Here is a 16,166-nt window from a genome sequence, read left to right as displayed (position 1 = left end):
TCTAGTGATAACATGTGACTTTTATTTTCGACTAAAATACACGTTTCATGCAGGTTTTTTGTCACTTTCCACAACAGTCAACACAAATAAACACACACAATGAAACGACAGCGGGGGACCAGGCGGAGGCCCCACAGCACGGGGCAGAGGATGGACGTTACCGTTGCTCAGTAGAAGCGTGTGTGTGTGTGTGTGTGTGTGTATAAACGAGTGAGTTCTTCTTCTGCGGTTTCATGCGTTCACTTGATAACCAACAGCCACTCAAACCTGGTCATCGTGTTGGATTCAATGAATTGTGTCAAAAGGGGATGGGGGGGGAGCCTGTAGTGAAAAGCATGCTGAAGTGCACCGTAGATAAATAATCGAATAATATGTGATATTGCTTTTTCAAAATGTGAATGTAATAACAATTTGTGCACAGTACAAAGTGTAAACCACCAACTCTAAACTCGTGGGACAGTCTTGGTTGGTCTCTTGGTCGATTCGCCAGATGTGGCAAAAGTAAAACGTAAAAGTTTATCTAAAAAGTTAATGTTTATTCTCGTCTGTCCGGTTCTGATGCCGACCTTGAGGGCGCCCCACTGTGACCTTCAGAAGAAAGAGATGGTGCACTGGCAGGCGAGAAGGCATACGTGAATCAGGGTATATATACAGGACTGTCTCAGAAAATTAGAATATTGTGATAAAGTTCTTTATTTTCTGTAATGCAATTAAAAAAACAAAAATGTCATGCATTCTGGATTCATTACAAATCAACTGAAATATTGCAAGCCTTTTATTCTTTTAATATTGCTGATTATGGTTTACAGCTTAAGAAAACTCTAAAATCCTATCTCATAAAATTTTAATATTTCCTCAGACCAAGTAAAAAAAAGATTTATAACAGCTGAGTGTTTGTCAAGGCTCAGGAAACCCTTGCAGGTGTTTCGAGTTAATTAGACAATTCAAGTGATTTGTTTAATACCCTACTAGTATACTTTTTCATGATATTCTAATATTTAGAGATAGGATATTTGAGTTTTCTTAAGCTGTAAGCCATAATCAGCAATAAATCAGAATAAAAGGCTTGCAATATTTCAGTTGATTTGTAATGAATCCAGAATGCATGACATTTTTGTTTTTTTAATTGCATTACAGAAAATAAAGAACTTCATCACAATATTCTAATTTTCTGAGACAGTCCTGTATATATATAATATATTTATATATTAATATTATGTATATATATATATAAATATAATATATATAAATATATTATATATATATAAATTACACATATATATATATATGAAATGTAAAAGGAACACATAAAAAGGAGCAGGGAGGAAACTCGAGCCTCTCCTTTAAAAGGCCTGCTATGATTTCCATATGAAAATAAAAAGAGGTAGGCAAATTCACTCCACTCCTCGGGATGTGCGGCCGGTTTGATAAGATGCGGAGATGGTCGTGAAGTACTTGTCAAACATGCGACACACACAAAGCCTCTGGTAAAAAGACAGTCTGGCACAGCATGCTTTAAAATCTGCCACCATCCAACCTATGAATACGAGTCCCCTTCCTTACAGCTTGCATATTAATACGATTAAAAGACTTGAATTACTTCTTTTTTTTCTTCTTCATGTAAACAAGGAGACAACAAAACACACGACTCACGCAGGCATCGCCGTCTCCACGCGGCGAACGACAGGAAACACAGACGGATGTCACCGCACGGCATATTTAGAGGCTTTTTTCTTTGTTTTTTTTCCGTTTCTTTTCAGGTTGCAGGAGAACGTTGACGAGCGCTTCGTGAACGCCGGCCGCCCGTCAGCGCGTCTTCTTGTCCTTCTTGCCGCCCGTCTGCATGACGTCGTTCAGCGTGAACGACAGGAACGCGATCTGCTCCAGTTCGCTCCGCTTGCCGCACTCCATCAGGCAGGAGAACTGGTCCTTGTCCCCGTTGTAGGCCAGGTCCGAGTAGCCGCTGGGCCCGCGGTGCACGACCCGGGGCCGGTCCCAGCCCGACGAGTGCAGGGGCGACCGGTTCAGGTACACGCCCATGTCCTTCCTCCGGCGCCGGCCGGTCGGGTGCATGAAGAGGAGCCACGTCTGCGTGTCGGGGGACAGGAGCGACGTGCCGCACGCTTTGCTCTCGGCGTCGTCGTTGGGCACGAACTCCGGCGCCGGGAAGCCGACGACGCTGCCCTGGCAGCCCGACCCGGTCTCCACGAGCTCCGGCGCCACGTGCGGCTTGTCGAAGTGCCCGCCGCTGTTCTCGCTGAGGGCCTCGCGCCGGTGGCCCCCGGCGTTGCGGGCGTTGCAGTACAGGTGGCTCCGGCCCTCGTGGTCGATGATCTCCGCCATTTCGCACTCGCCGGACTTCTTGCGGAGCATCTTGCCGACGTGCCACGTGCGGCCCAGGTCCTCGCTGTAGACGGAGAGCGCGTGCGGGGAGACGGTGCGCGGCACGGGGACGAAGCAGCACCGGTAGGGGACGTAGTAGGCGTACGCCGGGATGACCAGCCGGCCGTTCTCCAGCTGCACGCCGTGGCCGGGCCCCACGGCGAACGTGGCCCACTTCTGGATGGCGTCGCCGATGGCGCTCGCCGTCAGGTCCCTCGCCGGGCCCCAGGTCCGCCCGTCGTCGGCGCTGCTGACGCAGCACAGGCGCGTCGCGTTCTTCCCCGTGACGATCTGCCGGCGCTCCGTCACGGTCCCCAGGACGCACACGAAGAACAGAAAGAGGGTGTTGCTGGTTTTTTCGTACACGGGGCACGGGCTCATGGTGCGGTGGTCCGGCAGACACGCGGTCGACAGCTCCCGGCTGGACGACCACTGCGACAAACATGAGGAAAAACAATGTTTTAAAAAAAACACAGATCACAGTTGACAGTATTTAAGCAAAAAGAGTCGATACGATGAATATTTGGATTAAAACAGAGGAGCACTTCAGTGGCTCTGAGGCCACGTTTACACAGAGCCGGGTATTTACAGAAACGAATATTTCTGCCCCTCCGTTTTCAAAAATAACGGCGTACACACAAGGTCGTTTTCAAAAAAGTTTCTGTTTATATGAACCCGCATAAATACGCCCCGGGTGCCGTCATAAAGTAAGTAGCTTTTATTGTCAATTTCTTCACATGTTAGACATACAAAGGAATCGATAGGACGTTTCCCACGGTGAAACATATAAAAGTGCACAGGCACAACAGATAAGACAAGACATTTCCTAATACTAAGTAAACATAAAGGTAAAGATTCACGGACAGTTGTTATAAATACTATATATATATATAAATACTATATATATATATATAAATACTATAAATACGTAATATAATTTTAGACAAGTGAAGACAAGTGATTAAAGTGCAGAGTTTTGAGTGTTTTAACTTTGCCAAACCTGTAGTCGGCAGTGTAACGAGAAGGATAAAGACATGCAAACCAATCAGAATTCTCAAAACCAACAACAACGACGAAAAACACGATCAACTTCCTTTTCCTTTGGAGAGTAAATATGGCGCGAGGTTCATTTGTATGGACAGACAGCGAAGTGGAGCTGCTGCTTCGAGTCGCCTTAGATTATAAGGCAAATAAAGCACTCGATAATGTGGATTGGGAATCATGCCAAACTAAATATAGGGATATGTTGGCATTGTTCTTAGAACAGTACCCGTCCGAGACCTCCGAGGAGTATCCTCATGTCAAGGAGGAAATAACTCGGGCGCACCTCAGCAAACTAACTGTAAACAGGACGCTCACATGACGTGAAGCATTGTTAGTCGCATACTGTGACGTTTGACAACCTAAAACTCCGTTTGACCTAGTTCACACGCAAACACAAAAACTGAGTTTTCAGAAATCTCCACTTTGGCCGGAGTTTTTAGAAATGATCGTTTTCCGTGATAAAACCTCCGTTTTTGTGTCAATGAAAGGCCAAAACGCATGAAAATACATGCGTTTTCCCATCGTGTAAACGGGGTCTAAATATCTCTTATTGTGGTACTTTTGTAGTTCGACTATGTTGAGGAAATGTTACTTCCTGTATTCTTGTTGTTCTTAGTTTGAGCTCTAGGTTGATGCACTTATCGTAAGTCGCTTTGGATAAAAGAGTCTGCTAGATGACGTGTGATGTCATAATAACCTCCACGGATCCGTCGTCTTTCAACGTTCCGCTTCTCATGACGAGCAACGTGGCGTCGCTGTCGGCGGGGGAGGTTCTCCTCTCCGCGAAGGCGAGGAAGGTGCGACTGTGCCTCAGGTAGAGCAGCGCGGGGATCCTGTACGTGACGCCGCTCCGCTCCCTCTCAAACAAAGTCGTCTTCACCGGTTCCTCTCCGCTGCCGCTCTTCGACGGTGTGTTTCCCATGGTGGAAACCAGAAAGTTCCTGCGAATAGAAAACGGTCCAGAATGTGTGACGGGTCCTCGACCTCGTTACCGTCGCATTGAAAATGCGGAGGGTTACGTTTTGATCGCCGTGTATTTATTTATTTATTTGTATGCGTGTTACTCGCATAACTCAAAAAGTATTAAACCGAATCGCATGAAATTTGGTGGGATGATTGGTTATTATCCGGGGACCATTTGATTAGATTTTGGGATCGATCGGGTCAAAGGTCAAGGTGATGAAAAGGTCAAAATCTTCTTTTTACCATAGCACGGTCAATTTTTATCCAATTGGCATGCAACTAATGCCAAAATGTTCATAATTCAATGCCCAATCTTGTGATATGCGAAGGTATGCGCTCTACCGAGTGCCCGTTCCAGTTTATTTTAAGTGTTGGTATAACAATCTTCATTCACAGATCCTCGTCGACACACCACGTGACTGCATTGTTACACATCGACATCCAACGCGTAACAAACGAACACCTTACCTTCACGTGTCACTCTTCACATGTGGTCACCCTTGAACTTTGGGTGAAAACACATTTTACCATTTAATCTCACGAAGAAAGGAGACCTCTTGATGTTCACGACACTGCCGCTGATGGCTTCATCAGAAGAAGAAGCAAAACAACCTCGCGCACTCTCCCGGGTTTGCTAACACTAAACTAGACGTCGGGTTTAACCACCGACGGCGGCCAGATGAAAGAGAAGATGCAAACTGTAACCGGGTAGCGGAGCAGACGAAACATACCGCGTGCGCATGCGCACTGCGGTTAAATAGCCATTAGACGCGAGCTAGCCGAACTGTTTCAACGAACAAGGGTCGAACCGGTCGAACGTGAACTCGTCTCGGGGAGTGAGTGGAGTCCGTGTGTTGTCTGTGGAAGTCCGTGGCATCCTCGTGACAATATACGTATAATGTATTTAGACTAAATGTTCTTATCATTGAATTCAATCTTTTGACGAGCTAGCTTGGCTCACGTTTTTTTAAACTTCTTCTTCCGCTTAAGCCTGTGAAGAACCGCCCACCCGTCATGTTTCCTCTCTAGCGCCCCCCGCCGGACCGGAGGTGTAACTGTCAGCCTTAGCCGTGCTGTTGCTGGGCGACAGCGCGCCACGGTAGTCGGATCTATCTCGACAACATGGTGACGGTTTTTTATTTAATTGTCACTTAACTCACGAAAATAGTTGTTTTGTGATGGATGTCACTGGAAAACGAGATGGCTGAAGCATCCTATAAACTCGACGAAGGCCAGAGCTCTCCGACTAAATGTTTCCCTCGGACATTAAACCGACGAAGAAGAAAAGAAGGTGACTGAAATTTACAAAAAGAAAATGGAAAAAGAAAAAGCCCAAAAACATATTTACAAAAGTGTGAGGCACTGGCAGGCTTCCTACATAGTGATTAAGTATATATATATATATGTGAAAAATAATAATAATCTTGTATTATTAAATTGTATTTCCCTTGTATAGGTGCAGGTCATTGGCTCGTGGCCTACAGGAAGTCAGAGGAGCAACGGTACAGGAATGTGCAAAGAAGCCTAAAAGAGACGTATAAAGAACATGAGAACGATTCTCCTCACGGTAACACACTCGATGGCCTCTTCCTGGTAAGTCACTGATATCTATTTATTTGCCTATTTGACAAGACGTATAGTAAAATAGTGACATTTCTGCAGCTCCAGTTGCATTGTGTTGACGAGCCGTCTGAGCTCTGCTCTGTTGACATCAGTGAGCAGAAACTGAATAATGTAAGTATTACTTTCCACGATATATTTACATTTATTTGGGTGAAAACCGACGCGTGTTTCCTCTCCGTTGACAGGTGAAGCCAGAAGAGCTCCAGGTGTTTGGCAATGTGGCGTACATCGATGCATCTGTCAACTCCCTCTCTTTAGGTTGGTTATTCTGCCACATCATGCAGATTTATTCGGGTATCTTGCAAAAAGGTGTGACTTTCATATAATGTTTGACCCCTGCAGGGTCTTTCAGCAGCTTTGTGTCTTTAAGAGAACTCAACCTGTCGTTGAATGGGCTTTGCGACATGACGTGTCATGCTGCTGACTTCCCTCACCTCCAGGTAAGAGGGATGACATATTTATTAAATGCACGAGTTATTACTGTTGTCTATTCATATATGCAATTTGACACAGCCCTTTATTCCTGAGAACCTTTTAGAGCATTTTATCTCCATCATCTTCTTTCACGTATGCAATATTTTTCAAAATAAGAGCTTTGATATTAACTTGTGCCGATTTATTGTTTTATTTTTACTGTCTGCTAATAATGCCTACACCCGAACCTGTTAAAAACCGAATTTCAATATTTTTACCTGATATTTGAACAAAATTGATGACGCTGGAATTCATAATTAATTCACGGCAGTGCTTATTATGTCTCTTTAATTCCCCAACAGGTTTTAGATCTGTCCTACAACAGTTCATCAGCTGATGATATTATTTCCATCGGTCATCTTCCGCGTCTAAAAGTCCTTCATCTGACTGGAAATCAGCTTCATCATCTTCCTCATCTGGGTTCCTTCATCCACGACCCGACTCAACAGTTAGTGCCTCGTTTTCCATAAAGCAGCGATATATAAGTGACCGGAGTGATCGCAGTAGTATGTATATATATATATATATATATATATATGTTTATATATATACAGTATATATATGTATAAATATATGTATACATATATATATACATATATTTATACATATATTTATACATATACAAATATATAAATATATATATATGTATATATATTAGTGCTGTGAAAAATAACGCGTTAATTCAATTACAGGTTTAACGATTTTTTTTTTTTTACGCATTTAACGCATGCGCAGAATGAGCTTCCAATCCGTCTGTTGTTGGTCGTCGGGACGAAAAAAAGTCACTTGCAAAATGAGCTTCCAATACACCACTTCAATCTGAACTCTGTCCGCTCTCATGCAGACGGTCTGTTCATCGGTAATGATCCTTCCGCAGGTTCACCTACGGAAACCTTGTTACGACTTTTACTTCCTGTAGATCAGGGTCTCAACACGTCGATCACGACCTGCCAGTCGATCGCGGCGTAGTGTCGGTAGATCGCATGACATTAAAAAGATTGGCCCGCCGCCTGACATGTTCTCTATAGCACGTCTTTGTTCTTTTATTAAACTAAACGTCTGTTGTTGATCGTATCTCCACAGCAGCATGTCATTTCTGTCTCTTCGCGTTGCGTTAACACTTATCGATCTCCGTCTGGCGCGCCACAGAGCTCCGTGCGCGCATCGACCGAGCAAAAAAAAGTCACTTGTCAATCTGTCCACCTGTCCGGCGTGAGGTTTTCAGCTTTGCAGCGGTGTCCCACCGTCCCTTTCATCACGGCCCAGTTCATGAAGAAAACCCACACAGTCAGTTTGCCTCAGCAGCTGCTAGAGGAAGACTAGAGGCCTTTAGATTGTGTCATGGTGGAGTTAATGGTTGACAAACAAGAGAAAAATGTTCCGTTTAACCCTCCTGTTACCTTTACATTTACTAACATATTTTACCCTCGGGGTCAATTTGACCCCAGCAATTAAAACCTCCAGAAAATTATTAGAATTAATATTGCTTCCCAAGTTTAAGTGTGAGGTACTTTATGTTTGTTTGTTGACTACCTAAATAGCCCTTTAAATAAATAAAAAAGTTGATATTTCTTATATGTTTGACAAAGTGAAAACAGCCTGGGGTCAAATTGACCCCAAAGAACACCGACATTAAACATTGAATGGGGTCAAATGGACCCGAAAGGTAACAGGAGGGTTAAACATTCTGTTTAGGATGAAGATGTATTAATGTTCCATATGGAAGAAAACTGCTAAATAACTGCTGAGTTGCAGCACCATTGTATAGAAGAATGTATAAATGTATATATCCGTCTTTTGTCATAAATCTCTATGTTCTCACAAAATATACCGAGAATATCGGTAATATGTGATTAATCATGATTAATCCACAAAAACCTGTGATTAACCCGATTAAAAATTTTAATCGTTTCACAGCCCTAATATACAGGACTGTCTCAGAAAATTAGAATATTGTGATAAAGTTCTTTATTTTCTGTAATGCAATTAAAAAACCAAAGATGTCATGCATTCTGGATTCATTACAAATCAACTGAAATATTGCAAGCCTTTTATTCTTTTAATATTGCTGATTATGGCTTACAGCTTAAGAAAATTCTAAAATCCTATCTCATAAAATTTTAATATTTCCTCAGACCAAGTAAAAAAGATTTATAACAGCTGAGTGTTTGTCAAGGCTCAGGAAACCCTTGCAGGTGTTTCGAGTTAATTAGACAATTCAAGTGATTTGTTTAATACCCTACTAGTATACTTTTCATGATATTCTAATATTTAGAGATAGGATAATTGAGTTTACTTAAGCTGTGCATAATCAGCAATATTAAAAGAATAAAAGGCTTGCAATATTTCAGTTGATTTGTAATGAATCCAGAATGCATGACATTTTTGTTTTTTAAATTGCATTACAGAAAATAAAGAACTTCATCACAATATTCTAATTTTCTGAGACAGTCCTGTATATATATAAAATAAATATATTTATATAATATATATATAAAATAAATACATTTATATAATATATATATATTTATACATATATATTTATATATATACAAATATATATGTATATATATATAAATATATATATGTATATATATATCTAAATAAATATAATTATATAATATATATATATAAAATAAATATATTTATATAATATATATATATAAAATAAATACATATTTATATATATATATATTATATTAAAATGTGTACGTATTGTTTCCCGACAGGCGGGCTGAAGAAGACGAGTCAGACTTTAAAGCTCTTGAAGTCCTGATCCTCGACGACAACAAGCTGACCTCCGGAGTCTTCAACAGCCTGGCGAACCTTCAGAGGTACACAAGGCGTTACTTATCGTGGCAATGCATCACAATATATACGTGGAAACATTCACTGAGCGTTTATAATTGTCGATTACAGGCTAAAGTATTTAAACCTACAGGGGAACCTCATTTCTGAAATACCATATTTGCAACTGGCTGTCGAGGAGCGAGAAGAAGATGAAGAAGGAGGAGGAGGAGGAGGAGGAATTGGTGAATAACGTAACTGTGACTTTCCTCATCGTGCTCAGAAAAATATTAAACATTTTAATAATTTTTCTTAACCCTGAATCCAGCCCACACCCAGACAACTCCGAGCGCCATTGAGGATTTTAAGAAGATTTCACAGGTAGCTTCATTCTGCAGCCGTCGGCGTGTTTTGAGAAGTTTCATCATCACGTTTCTCATCATTTTTATTTATTTAAATACTTGCAGGAGCGCCGAAAAAGATCCAGTCTCCCACTCCCCGAGCTCCAGTTCCTCGATTTATCCGACAACAAGGTGCGCTGGATGACTTGTGTAAAAAAAGAAGAGAAGAATCAAACGTGAGATAAAAAATGAGTTAAAGTGCCTCCGGTTGGTCGTCAGCTGGCAGAGGAGGAGGCGCTGATGGCCGCCGCTCTGTTCCCAAAGCTCCGGGAGATGGACATCCACTCCAACCCTCTGACCACGCAGAGAAGTGGTAACAGAACGCCGAAAAGAGATATACATTTTGAATTAAATGTGTTCTGAAAAGTCAACGCTTGTCCACAGGTGACCCCCCCTTACTGACCCACTACCTCCACCTGAGACTGGGCGTCACCATAAAGCGCAAGAAGTCCCGAGAGGCGGCGAAGTTCCCACCGAAGGCGTCCGCCCATCCCAAATGGAAGGCGAGCGCGTCGGGTCGTGACCTTCCAGGTCTCTCGACCTCGAGGAAGTTCAACAAGTCACCTGTTGGTTTGTTCTCCATCGCAGGTGGAGGGAAGAACTCCAAAGATGGCGTTGACGGACGCGACTTGTTCTGCCCAGAGAAGTGAATCTGAGGTCGACGACGACGACCGAGAAGACCCGGAGCACTTCTTTGTTACTCAGGTGCGTGTTTTGAGTTTTTTTTACTCTCATTTATCTTTCAGCGTCGACATTCTCTCACTTTTTTTCTTTTTTCTTTTCCATGTTCAAGGCAACAGATGTTCCCGGGTGTGAGTTTGTTCTTCCGGACGACGAGAAGAGGGCCGCCGCCGCGGGGAGCCGGGAAACATCGCCGGACGCTCAATGGAGTCCTGATGTGCCGGTGGAGCCCGGCGGTGAGCACACATTTATTTTTGGGACATTTTGAAAAGCATAGTGAAGGAGGATATTCACTTTTTTTGGGGGGGTATTTTTTTTTTTCCCCAACAGGAATCCAAACCGCTGTTCGAATGCTGGAACACGCGCTGAAGAATCTGAACGTGCTCAGAGACCCAAAACCAGGAGTTGATCGCATCCAGATGCGGCGCAGAGAGAGAAGGGTTGGAGACGTTTTTGCAGCCGCACTCCAACATTATTATAAAAACTGTAAATCACCTTTCTGTGTCGGGACTTTAAACCGGGGTTCGTACGGTCGTGGAAAAACCTGGAAAAGTCATGGAATAAAAAAAAAAGGTTATTTCCAGGCCTGGAAAAGTACTTTAAAAAATTTTTTAGCACAAAAGTTTTGTAAAAGTCCTTGAAAAAAGAAATTAAATCCCAAAAGTTTTTAAAATGTAGTTGAAAATGTTGTTATATTCATAATGTGCATTCACGCCGAGTTTGATTAAAAGAATACACATTTATATAAATATTAATTCTTTGAATCAAACATTTTATATCATTTAAGTCACTGGTTCTCAACCATTTTAGAGTTATATACACACCTGAAATATTTTTGCAAAGCATTCTGGGTTAAAAAAACAAGGTAATACGCAGCATTTTGCATATATTATAGAATATATACAATTCAGTTTATGAAGTTACACATTTTATTAAATATTTATATAATAACTATTTTGAAAGGCTTTTTTTAAATTGACGCCTTACTTTAAATATATTCAAAACAAATCTAACAGACCCCCAGTGGAGAACCACTGATTTATGGTAAACTGTATGCATTGGAATTCTCATTGTTACTTTAAATACGACTTTTTCATGTAAAAACCGAGATTTCACAAAATATTTGGTCATGAAAAAGTTTGTTTAAAGTCCTGGAAAAGTGTATGACCCTTGTTTTAAGAACGTCTTGTACACACAGATGAAGGTGAAGCAGCCGGCGGAGAGGAGGGTCAACGAGATGATCAGGCAGATCAAGGAGAGCACGACCGTCACAGACGTCCCCTTGAGTGAGCGCCTTTCTGACGCCACGGAAAGTCGATCTGACTTCGACCCGTCGTGACCTTTCGTGACCTTTCCGTGTCGTCCGTGCAGGCCGCGCCATCCGAGGCTCGGGCGTGGACGAGCGGGAGCGCCGGGAGGCTCTGGCCCTGCTCAGAGACTTGAAGGCCAAGCACAAGACGGCGCACAGGAAGACGATGGAGCGGGCGGCCCGCCTGGAGTCCGGAGCCGAGCCTCCGGCGGGGGGGACGCCACTCGGGGATCCTCCGTCTGGCTCCGAGTCCACCGCGGAGACGTCGAGAACCGGTGTGGACAGGAACTGATGAGCAATATACACACTTTATTTTGAATGTCCGGTGTTATTCAGAAACAGTTATTACACAACACTACCACAGACAACCTCACATAGATCATATTTATATATACAAAGATCATATATTTATATAAATATGATCTTTGTATATATATATATAGATATGAAGATCATATCTATATATATAGATATGATCTTTGTGTGTGTATATATATATATTTATATATATAAAAAGAATAAATATATATACATAAATATGATTTATGTATATTTATAAAAATACGATTTATATATACAGTATGATCTCTATGTATATATATAAATATGATCTTTTGTATACATGTCTATATATATATATACATATATATGGTCTTTGTATATATATAAATATATATATTTATATGATCGTTTATATATACCAAAATCATATTTTTATATATAAATATGATCTTCGTATAATATATATATATATAAACATGATCTTTGTATAATATATATTTTAATATGATCTTTGTTTAATATATATAAATGTATTAAAATGATCTTTATATAATATATATATAAATATGATCTTTGTATAATATATTTATATATATAAATATGACCTTTGGATAATATATATATATATAAATATGATCTTTGTATAATATATATATATAAATATGATCTTTGTTTAATATATATATATAAATATGATCTTTGTTTAATATATATATACAAATATGATCTTTGTTTAATATATATATATAAATATGATCATTGTATAATATATTTATATATATATAAATATGATCTTTGGATAATATATATATATATATAAATATGATCTTTGTATAATATCTTTTTATATATATGAATATGATCTCTGTGAGGTTGTGTAATAACTGTTTCTGCCTGTTCCTGATTATCACCGTGACGAATGTGTCCAGTAAACGTTTCAAGCAGCTGCTCGATCCAGCGTGCGTCTGCCAGCGAGAGTTCAGCTTGTTCTGGGGGAAAGAAAGCGTCTGTACATGTTGTATCCTTTCAGCACAGAACAAATAAATAAGTTAAAAAAGAAGTTCCCGTCCCAGTGTTTTCTCTCCGGCCAAAACCTCTTTCCATGAGCAGCAAGTTAAACTGAATTTGAGGCGTAAAATCGGTGGCATATTCCTTTAAGAAGTTTTCGATGAGCATCAAAACTATACGATAAACACGTTTCGCCTCATTTTTTATGCTAAAGAGGTGAAAATCATCTATTTATGTGACAGATCACCTCCAGACTGACGATAATCACACGTCCACGTGTCCTCAATGTGTGTTCTTCCACACATTTAGTTCATCCTGAATGTTTTTCTGCAATAATCACGACGTTATAATCGCTGCAGGGCGAAGCAACGCGTCTCTGGTTGTTGACATTGGACTCTTCTCTCTCATTAACCTCAATAAACAGACTCAGTTGAACTTTTCCTTTTTGTTCCTAACAAAAAACTGATGAGGTGACGAACCGAAAAACACATTTTCATCCGTTCAGTGACGTCACGAAAATCTGGCAGCCGAAATAACCAAAAGACGTGGCGGGGGAAGACGTCGATGCTTTGTTTATATATATATATATAAATCTATACGTTTATTTTTTTCCAACTCATTCTCACATCTGGACGCAGCCTTGAGGAACGTTTGCGTCTGAGATTTGTTTGACTTTCAGATCGACGGCCAACACGTCGAGCTTTGAGAGAAACAACCCCGCGGAGAATCACACGAGCGAGAGTTTGGCTCGGGGAAAAGAAAAGAGAAGAAGAAGAAAAGAAACGCCCAAATATCTCATCAACGCCCGGAGCTGTTCATTATTTCTCATGACACCCCAGAGAAGGCTTTTGAGTTCTCACGGCTGGCATCTGACGGGAGGTTCGTTATTAGTTACAGATCGGCCTTCGTCTCCGCCCGGCGACACGTGCTTTTGTTTTTTAATAGTTTACAGCCGTTACGACACGTGTTTAAAGACACGCCCCTCGGGAAGAAGACCGGCGTGTCGGCTCCACCCCCCCGCTAACATGACCAGGCCCGGATTCATTAATGAGGGTAAAAAAAGGGTGTAAAAAAACCCACCTGTGATATATTTTAGAGGTATTTGGTGAAGTATAAACTCTTCTGCTGAGCACGTTAATCAGACGTGAAAGCAAACACGTCTAATAACACCATTTGGGATCCCTTTGGTCTACCTGTGTGTGTGTTTAGCCGTCTGACTGATTTATATACACGACCTTTCAAAAGTTTGGGGTCACCAGACAATATCGTGTTTTCCATGAAAACTCTCACTTTTATTTATCAAATTAATTACAAAATGAATATAAAATCTAGTCAAGACGTTGACGAGGTTATAAATAATGATTTTTATTGTAAATATTAATGTAGTTCTTCTTGTGGCTCAAAGGAAGGCCAGTTTTATAGCTTCTCTCACCAGCATAACTGTTTTCAGCTGCGCTCACATAAAAAGGGTTTTCAAGGGTTTTCTACCCCTCCGTTAGTCTTCTAAGGCGATAACACAATGTACCACTATAACACTGGAGATGGGCCTCTACACACCTCTGTAGAGACTTCATTGAACACCAGAGAATAGACATTTACACATTAACTATGTAGAGAGAGTATTTATGATTGAACTGTGCTTTAAAAAATGGGGACATTTCTAATTGACCCCAAACTTTTAAATTGTAGTTTATTATTATTTACTCTGCATGCTTTTTATGTTCTGGGCTTCTAACATGAATGTTTTTTTTATTATGTCTATTTTAACAGAGTTCTCCTTAATTGTAATGTGTGAGTCTCTGTGTTGAGGCCGGGTCGTGACCCCGAGGCCGAGTCGTGACCCCGATGCTCACATTGTTCTTCCCCTTCTCTCTGACTCTAGGCTCCATGGGCAGCGAGGCGGAGATCACATGACACACGGAGCGTGATTTAAACCCACTGACTGAACCCAGCTGATAGAAGGGGGCGGAGCCAGAATTCATCCTCAAAATAATAACTGATGGGATTCGACAGAGGCAAAGATATCGGAAAAGGATATCTTCATATTCATCGAAACTATTTTCAAAGGGTTTAATGACCCGCACAGAAAAATGTCAACGGAAAAATGTTGCTTGGAAAATTTAGAAAAGTAGAACAAATATATAATAAATGCATATATATATTATATATGTATATATATTATATATATATATACTTATTATAAATATATAATAATATATATATGTGTTATAAATATATAATAATATATATATATATGATAAATATATTATAGATATAATATGTATGTATATATACATATATTATATATAATATATATGTATATATTATATGATATATATATAATCACATTATTATTTATATATATATTTTCTTTTTTTGTATTTATACATTTTTTTTAAATATATATATATATATAAAAATATATATATACATATATATCCACACACACCTTAGCCAACAGTTGCTTGTTTGCACATCCAGCAGTAACATTAGTATTCAGGTGTTTCTGACTGGGTTTACTCTCTTTTTATCTCTGTTTTTGGTCTCCACCATCTCCTCGTTCGTTAAATGTTCCACGTTGATCCACCAGTTCGTCCCTAACTTTGTCTCTTTGCTGTTAAGATAACTGGATTTAGAAGCAGTTTGTTTTACTGCTTTCCAGCTCAAAAGGCTAAGAAATAAATAAATGCTTGATGTCACAGAACAGGAGGAAGCTTTCTTCTCCTGCCGGTGCACACCTGTTTCCAGCTCCCATATCTCAACCCTGAATCACTCTTAATTAATAATAGAAGAGATTTTAAAATAAACATTTTAGGATGAAGCGCTACAGGGCTGGAAAATCTCACTTTGTGATTGCAATAATGGTTTAAGAGTGCGGAGGGGACCGGTAATAGGAACCTTACTCTCGTTGATTTAGATGAAAACACTCATATTGGATAAATATGTGTGCGAGAGTTTGGTTTGGAGGGTTTGAGGGTTGGAGGAGGAGGAGGAAGGGGGGGGGGGGGGTTTAACTTCTGCTTTTGATTTCCATGCCTCTGATAACATTTCATCCAGCCTTCCCGAGCTCTACTTACTGGAAGCCTTCAGGCCGGCATACAGACTGTCATTTTAAAATCGGCAAAACTGTTTCACGCAACGGCCTTCAAAGACAACTTCTGAGCCCCACGAGCCTCGCCTTGAGTCACGTCTCACGTACATATTTCCCAGTG

The 16,166-nt window shown here is 40.6% G+C and overlaps 2 protein-coding genes across 6 annotated transcripts; one reads left to right on the top strand and one right to left on the bottom strand.

Moving 5' to 3' along the window:
* LOC130191728 (sialidase-4-like) lies at positions 1–5,362 on the bottom strand. Of its 2 annotated transcripts, XM_056411405.1 has the most exons (3): positions 4,858–5,362; positions 4,124–4,367; positions 1–2,814 (listed from the first exon to the last, which is right to left on the bottom strand). In XM_056411405.1, exons 2-3 carry the CDS (start codon positions 4,346–4,348, stop codon positions 1,807–1,809), a joined length of 1,233 nt encoding a protein of 410 aa, XP_056267380.1. In that variant the 5' UTR covers positions 4,349–4,367; positions 4,858–5,362; the 3' UTR covers positions 1–1,806. The 2 variants fall into 2 exon arrangements, with proteins under 2 accessions (XP_056267380.1, XP_056267379.1); XM_056411404.1 differs by having other exon boundaries at positions 4,124–5,362.
* A 98-nt stretch (positions 5,363–5,460) lies between these two features.
* xrra1 (X-ray radiation resistance associated 1) lies at positions 5,461–12,998 on the top strand. 4 transcript variants are annotated; one of them, XM_056411401.1, is made up of 18 exons: positions 5,461–5,680; positions 5,846–5,982; positions 6,052–6,123; positions 6,198–6,270; positions 6,355–6,452; positions 6,789–6,934; positions 9,216–9,320; positions 9,406–9,518; positions 9,602–9,654; positions 9,741–9,806; positions 9,894–9,987; positions 10,059–10,177; positions 10,263–10,379; positions 10,468–10,591; positions 10,686–10,795; positions 11,554–11,641; positions 11,727–11,939; positions 12,876–12,998. In XM_056411401.1, exons 1-18 carry the CDS (start codon positions 5,572–5,574, stop codon positions 12,992–12,994), a joined length of 1,956 nt encoding a protein of 651 aa, XP_056267376.1. In that variant the 5' UTR covers positions 5,461–5,571; the 3' UTR covers positions 12,995–12,998. The 4 variants fall into 4 exon arrangements, with proteins under 4 accessions (XP_056267376.1, XP_056267375.1, XP_056267377.1 ...); XM_056411400.1 differs by having other exon boundaries at positions 10,686–10,841; XM_056411402.1 differs by lacking the exon at positions 12,876–12,998 and having other exon boundaries at positions 11,727–11,983.
* The last annotated feature ends 3,168 nt before the right edge of the window (positions 12,999–16,166 follow it).

The sequence above is a fragment of the Pseudoliparis swirei genome, chromosome 3, assembly GCF_029220125.1.
Source record: "Pseudoliparis swirei isolate HS2019 ecotype Mariana Trench chromosome 3, NWPU_hadal_v1, whole genome shotgun sequence".
NCBI lineage: Eukaryota > Metazoa > Chordata > Actinopteri > Perciformes > Liparidae > Pseudoliparis > Pseudoliparis swirei.
This window is presented reverse-complemented; position numbering and strand designations above follow the sequence as displayed.

Bases quoted from the DNA above. Each gene is read 5' to 3' on its own strand.
- xrra1 (XM_056411400.1), top strand. From the start codon at position 5,572: ATGTCACTGGAAAACGAGATGGCTGAAGCATCCTATAAACTCGACGAA. The intron at 5,681-5,845 runs GTGACTGAAATT...TCCCTTGTATAG, and splicing joins CCGACGAAGAAGAAAAGAAG to GTGCAGGTCATTGGCTCGTG. The intron at 9,321-9,405 runs GTACACAAGGCG...TGTCGATTACAG, and splicing joins AGCCTGGCGAACCTTCAGAG to GCTAAAGTATTTAAACCTAC.
- LOC130191728 (XM_056411404.1), bottom strand. From the start codon at position 4,348: ATGGGAAACACACCGTCGAAGAGCGGCAGCGGAGAGGAACCGGTGAAG. The intron at 2,815-4,123 runs GTTATTATGACA...TGTTTGTCGCAG, and splicing joins AAGACGACGGATCCGTGGAG to TGGTCGTCCAGCCGGGAGCT.